This window comes from Aptenodytes forsteri, unplaced genomic scaffold (genome assembly GCF_000699145.1).
Source record: "Aptenodytes forsteri isolate BGI_AS27 unplaced genomic scaffold, ASM69914v1 Scaffold269, whole genome shotgun sequence".
Classification (NCBI taxonomy): domain Eukaryota; kingdom Metazoa; phylum Chordata; class Aves; order Sphenisciformes; family Spheniscidae; genus Aptenodytes; species Aptenodytes forsteri.
The window spans coordinates 1,396,414-1,402,299 of NW_008794418.1; the positions used below are offsets into that span (position 1 = coordinate 1,396,414).

The 5,886-nt window shown below is 68.7% G+C and overlaps 1 protein-coding gene across 1 annotated transcript; it reads right to left on the minus strand.

The window, feature by feature from the left end:
- Nucleotides 1–1,016: 1,016 nt before the first annotated feature.
- On the minus strand, nt 1,017–5,735 carry UTP4 (UTP4, small subunit processome component; the record flags this gene model as incomplete). Its single annotated transcript, XM_009289454.1, has 14 exons — nt 1,017–1,171; nt 1,539–1,649; nt 1,814–1,999; nt 2,279–2,374; nt 2,599–2,705; nt 3,034–3,193; nt 3,342–3,464; nt 3,617–3,681; nt 4,071–4,167; nt 4,507–4,598; nt 4,679–4,850; nt 5,052–5,260; nt 5,395–5,484; nt 5,609–5,735. Coding segments are annotated over 14 exons (1,752 nt in total), but the record flags the coding sequence as incomplete, so codon positions are not given.
- Between the last annotated feature and the right edge of the window lie 151 nt (nt 5,736–5,886).

Here is a 5,886-nt window from a genome sequence, read left to right on the forward strand (position 1 = left end):
GCCCTGCTGGCGCTGCCAGCCTTCAGGGCTAACCGGCCCGGCTCGGTCCTGTCGGGGAGAGTACGAGCGCAAACTGGCAACGGGGTACCGGTGTTACCGGAAGGGCTGGAGGAGAAGGTGCCCGGGCTTTCCAGCTAACAGCCACCGCAGAGCTGCACGTGCCGAGGGGGGCTGTTTGGCAGAGGGGCCCCGCTACACCCCAATCCCACCAGCACGCAGCTGCGAGCTCCGGCTCAATGAGCCGGCACCTCTCCCTCTCCTGAGGCACGGAAGCAGGGGCAGAGGCCGCTCGCCCAGCTGGGAGCGCTGCGTATGGGTGCCGAGCACCGGCAATCGCCGTTCTGTCTGTCTGTCCAGAGCCCAGCTCGCTAGGGGAGGGGAGTCCCCTGCCCCAGGCAGCGCCCCAGCACTCGCCAACCCACCCGGCTGCTGGCCGGCACGGGGAGAGAGAAGCCACCACTGGGACCCGACGCTGCCCAGCAGAGCAGCCAGCGAGAAGGCAGGAGATCCAGGGTGCCGCCTCGTCCCCGGCAGCCCCGGGAGGAGGACCGGCACAGGCAGGGGAGCCACCTCGTCCCCGGCAGCCCTGGGAGGAGGACCGGCACAGGCAGGGGAGCCCCACGAGGTGGCCGCGTCCTCACGCTCAGGCCAGGGCCAAACCTGACCCGCTGCTCCCACACCAGGGAGCCCCGCAGGGCAAGGACGAGCCCCGAGCCCGCAGCTGTACGGAACAGCGGGGTTTATTCCTACAGCACCCTAGGAAAGCAACACACACAGTTTCTGCGGCTGGAGCGGCTTGTTCTGCTCTCAGGTGCCAAACTTCTTCTGTTGGATGGGCAGCGGCAGCTGGGTCTTGATGTCCATGATGGGCCGCTCCACCATCACGAGGCAGTTCTCGTCCAGCAGATCTGCGAAGAGGCAGGGGCTGGGGGCAGGGAGGGGGCAGGAGATGAGAGCGCGGTGCCGGCCCCCCTCTGCCTCGAGGCTTGGCCACGCAGAGCTCAGAGCTAAGCAACACACACAGTTTCTGCGGCTGGAGCGGCTTGTTCTGCTCTCAGGTGCCAAACTTCTTCTGTTGGATGGGCAGCGGCAGCTGGGTCTTGATGTCCATGATGGGCCGCTCCACCATCACGAGGCAGTTCTCGTCCAGCAGATCTGCGAAGAGCAGGGGCTGCGGGGCAGGGAGGGGGCAGGAGATGAGAGCGCGGTGCCGGCCCCCCTCTGCCTCGGCTTGCCAGGCTTGGCCACGCAGAGCTGCCCCGCAGCCGGCTCCGGCTTAGCCGTAACCAGGGGCATTGCCTGGGGGCTGCGTTGCAGGAGCTGCTGGGCAATCGGAGCCCACGAGATTGTGGCAAGCGGCTGTCCCGTGACGGGGACCGAGACCGAGCTCCGCTCTGCTGCTTGGGCGCCCGGCGCTGGTACGGCACCGGGAGCGACCGGGCACAAGAGCCGGTGAGGCCACGGGGACCACAGGGGCAGGGCACCCCCCCAACCCCCCATCCTCGACACGGCACGCGCCCAGCGACACCGTCACGCACCTGGAACTTCTTGCAGATCTTGAAGGCATGGAGCTGCCGCTGCCTGGCAGTCTCTGGGAGCTGCTTCAGGGTGCTCTGGTTCATCAGGAGGGCACTGTTGTCTGGCAAGGGCTGCGAGGAGAGCGCATGGCACGCGTCAGCGCCGCCCAGACCACCACCGCCTCGGTGCCGCGCATCCCTCCCTCCGCTCCCAGCGGGGACGGGGACAGGCGGGTCGGGCAGGGGAGATGCCCTGGGCACAAACCCAGCCCTCCCGACCGGGCACGTGGGCTCACCAGGGACTTGTCGAGGACGCAGAACATGTAGATGTCGTGGAGCAGGATGTGCGAGGGGTTCTTGGGGTTGAAGGTGATGTGGGTGATGGGCGAGTCCCTCTCCAGCCAGACCTTATGCAGCCCGCAGTTCTGCACCATGCGGCTCCAGGCCGTGTACTGCTTCTCGGGGATGCCAAACTCGAACAGCTGGAGAGGCAGGGGAGGGGAGATGGGGCGGCTCATGAGGTCCGGTCCTCCCCGGCATCACCCCCACATTGGCGCACGGGCAGCCCTGGCTCCAGCCAGCCTGCGAGTGCTGCCTGTGGACAGGCTCCTGCCAGGGACAGCGAAGGCCAGCTGGGTCCCGGAGCCCGCCTGGAACCGCGGCTCTCCTGCTGAGCGGTGCAGCCCGAAAGCCCCGAGGCCAGGGAGAGAGCCGCGGGGAAGGGGCAAAGCCACGAGGGCTGCGACCAGGAGAGCTCCTACCTGCTGGTCCGAGTAGGCGATAACGAGGTTGTTGGTGACGGGGTGGATGGCGAGGGCCGTCACCGCGCAGTTGTACGTGGGCACCATGCAGTGATGCTGCAAGGCAGGAGGACAGCACACTGACGGGAGCAACCGGGGCCGCCTCTGAATGCCCCCCCCCCCGGCTTCCCTCACACCCACCTCCAGCCCTGCTCCGGGGACGGAGCGATCGCTTCTGGGGAGGGCTCCCCCCCACGCGCTGAGCCCACCATCGCCCGGCCCCCCAAGGCAGGAGGGCAGTGGGGGTCATTCCTGCAGTGCCCTCCGGCACCTGCCCCTACCTTGAAGCCTTTCAGGTTGTAGACGTGGATTGCCCAGTCCCCGCCGACTGCGGCCAGCCAGTGCCCGTCTGCGCTCGACGCCAGCAGGTAAACGGCCTCGGGGGACCCTGCGGAAACACCCTCTTTGGCTGTAACGGGTGCTCGGGCTCGTGAGGCACGAGAAGCCCCAGAGCCAACCCCAGGGGATGTTCGGACCCACGTCTCCCCTGCCAATCTGGGCGCCCCGCTCCCCTGCCCGTGTCAGGGCACGAGGGTGGCACAAACACAGCGCAGAGGCTGCCGGGGCAGGGGATGGGACGGGACGCGCACACCCCAGGGCAGGAAAGGGGGGGGGGGACACGCTCGGCCCTGCACACCCCTCTGCGCCCGCAGTGGGGATGGGACTCGGAGCCCAGGGACCCCCCAGCACCCACCCGGCTCCCCATCAGCCCGAACCTGAGGGCGGCCGAAACGTGTGCAGGTGTTTGCAGCCCCCCGGTTCCAGCAGCTGGAGGACGTGGACGGAGCCTCGAGCGGAGGCGACAAAGAGGCTGCCGGAGTCGGAGGAGAACTGGAGCTGGTAGGCTGGGAGCAGCAGCTTGGGCACTTTGGGGACCTTGAAGGGGGGAGGAAGCGGCACTGGCAGCCACCTACCGCTGCCGCCCTTGCTCCCCGTGAGCAACACTGGTCGTGCCAGCCCCCCAGGACCCCGCAGCCACCCACCACCCCTCCCCGGCAGCAGGGCGGCCCATCACCCTCCGCACCTTCTTGATACTGACGCCGTCACCCTCGTATTGCACTCGGTAGAGGTGGAAGCGGGAGGCCGTGGAGTAGGCGACCCAGCTGCCACAGGGCGAGACGCAGCTGCAGTAGATGTGCTCCGGACCCTGGGAACGCAGAGGGGCTGAGCGGGGCCCGCCGGATCCCCTGGCAGCCTGGCACACGCAGCTCAGCCGTCAGAGGGAGAGCGGAGGCTGCCAAGCCCCCTCCTGCGGCGGGGCAGGCACCGAGGCGGACCGTGGCCCCGGCTCAGCCCTACCTTGCTCTTGAGCTGCAGGAGGTGCTCGGGCATGCGGCACAAGGGAAGGACCTCGCCATCCTTTCCTGGGACGACAAGAAACCACACGGTGCCTCAGTGAAGGTGGGGAAACCGCACGGGTCCTGCCGAGCGGCTGGGGATCCCAGGGGAGGAGAGCCCAGACATTTCCTCAACCTCCCCCGAGGCTGAACTCCCCAGGGCCTGGCCCGGCTCCACTGGAAGCAGAAGCGCAGCCTCACACCGGCTGTGCAGCCTGTGCCCAGGCACACACCGCGCTGGGAAACGCAGCCCTGCCCGTGGCCGTCATGCCAGCGCAGGGCTGTGGGGAAGAAGGGGCCCGGGCTAAACCACCCCTCCACTGCCCAAGCGGCAGGACAGTTCATGCCCGAAACCCTGCAGGCAGCGCGGGCTCTGCCGCAGGGCTTGCACCGGAGAGCTGGGCCTTGCGACTCACCGGTCTCATCGGTGGAGCCAAGTCTCCAGAGCTCCAGGTGCTGGGAGAACTGGAAGAGGAGCAGCCGGGCTTTCCTGGCACAGGAGACGAGGCGTCGCTGCATGCAGAAACGGGCAGACTGACATGAACCCCACAGCCTGGCAGAAAGGGCTGGGCCGAAGCCGAAATGCCCTGGGGTGCCGGAGGCTCCGGGGTGGGGGAGAGGAAGGACTGGGTCCCGTGGGATGGGAGCCCAGAGATGGAGACCCAGCAGGACCAGCAAGACGAGCTTGCCAACTTCTACCCCCTCACCCGCTCCGTGGCAGGAGCCTTCAGACACGCCAGGGCCAGGGAGGGGACCCAGCGGGGCAGGGAGGGCCAGCCTTCTCCCGCAGTGAGAGCCAGCCCTGCCGGCCTGCCTCGCCCGGCGCGAGACCCCGCTCAGAGCGGCACTCACGTGGGGGAAAGTGAATTTGCGGAGCGCTGCCTCATAGCCCTTCTTCTGCATCTTCTCCATCAGCGGGCGGATCACCAGCTGGGCGTCCAGGCCTGGAAGCCAAGCAGAGGTCAGCCGAACCGGTACCGGGGGGAGCGACCCAAGCCCTCCTCGTGAAGGCGCCCAGTCCTACCCCCGGAGATGAGAGCCGTCGAGCTGTGCGCCACAGCTCGCACGTCGTGGGTGTGATGCTGGAAGGGCTTCGTCCGCACCCAGCGCTTCTCCAGGCTGCCCATCTTCACCGGCAGCAGCTGAAACTGGTAGGTGGCCCCGGTCGAGGTGCCCACGATGATGCTGTCCTCCTTCTAGCGAGAGAAACGGGAACGGGGTTTGCGGGCGCAGACCGGGAAGAACGAGAGGGCAGCGCCGGGAGGCAGGCAGGGACCGGCAGCCTCGCTCCCAGCCCTGCTCCTGCCGGCCCGAAGGCACTGAGCCAGGCAGCTCCTGCCTGAGCGCCTCCGGCCCAGCACGCAGGAGCCCGGGGGGACGCGGGGGGACCCGCTTACCTCCGACACAGCCAGCGAGAGGACAGCCGAGGTGCTGACGGTGTGGGACTCCAGCAGCGTCCCTCGCTCCCAGTCCCAGAACTGCACCCTCCCGAAGGAGTCCGAGGTGACGACGGTGCCGCTCGAGAGGAAGGCAATGCTCCACACGATGCACTCGCGCTTCACCTTCTGCACGTGGTAGTTCACCATGATCCTCTGGACGGTTTGGCCTGAGACGCGGGAAGGATGGTTGGGGGCGGCAGGGGGATCCCCCCCAAAGCATGGGGTGGGCCGGTGCCGACGGTCCCCGGGGCGGGGGACAAGGGGACAGGCCGGGCTCCTAACCTCCCGGGGCAGGAGTTACCTGAAGAGACGTCGAAGACGCGGAGGACGTCGATGGAGCCGGCCGCTATGTGAGCGTCCGACGGGTGCCAGGAGAGGCACAGGATGCGGCCTGCGGGGAAGGAAGCTCCAGACGTGACCCCGTGGACCCACAGCCCCTCGGTCACCGGGACCGGGGCAGCCGGGACGGACAGGAGGGACGGTGCCGACGCAGCACCGAGCCCTCCCGGACTCACCTTTCCGCCTGTCCAGGTTCCGCTCGAACTGGATCCCTCCGGGCACGACTTGGAAGAGCTTAACGGAGCCGTCCTCGCAGCCGATCTGCGGGAGGGTCGGGGTCAGCCCCAGCGGGACGGGCGGACCCTCTCCCTCCGCCGCCCCGCTTCGGGGGGTGGGGGAGCCGGTCCCGGTCCCGGTCCCCGTCCCGGTGGACGCCCGTCGCCGCACGGCCCGGCCCCGCCCCGCTTGGTGGGGGAGCCGGTCCCGGCCCGGTCGCACTCACCGCCAACCGCCA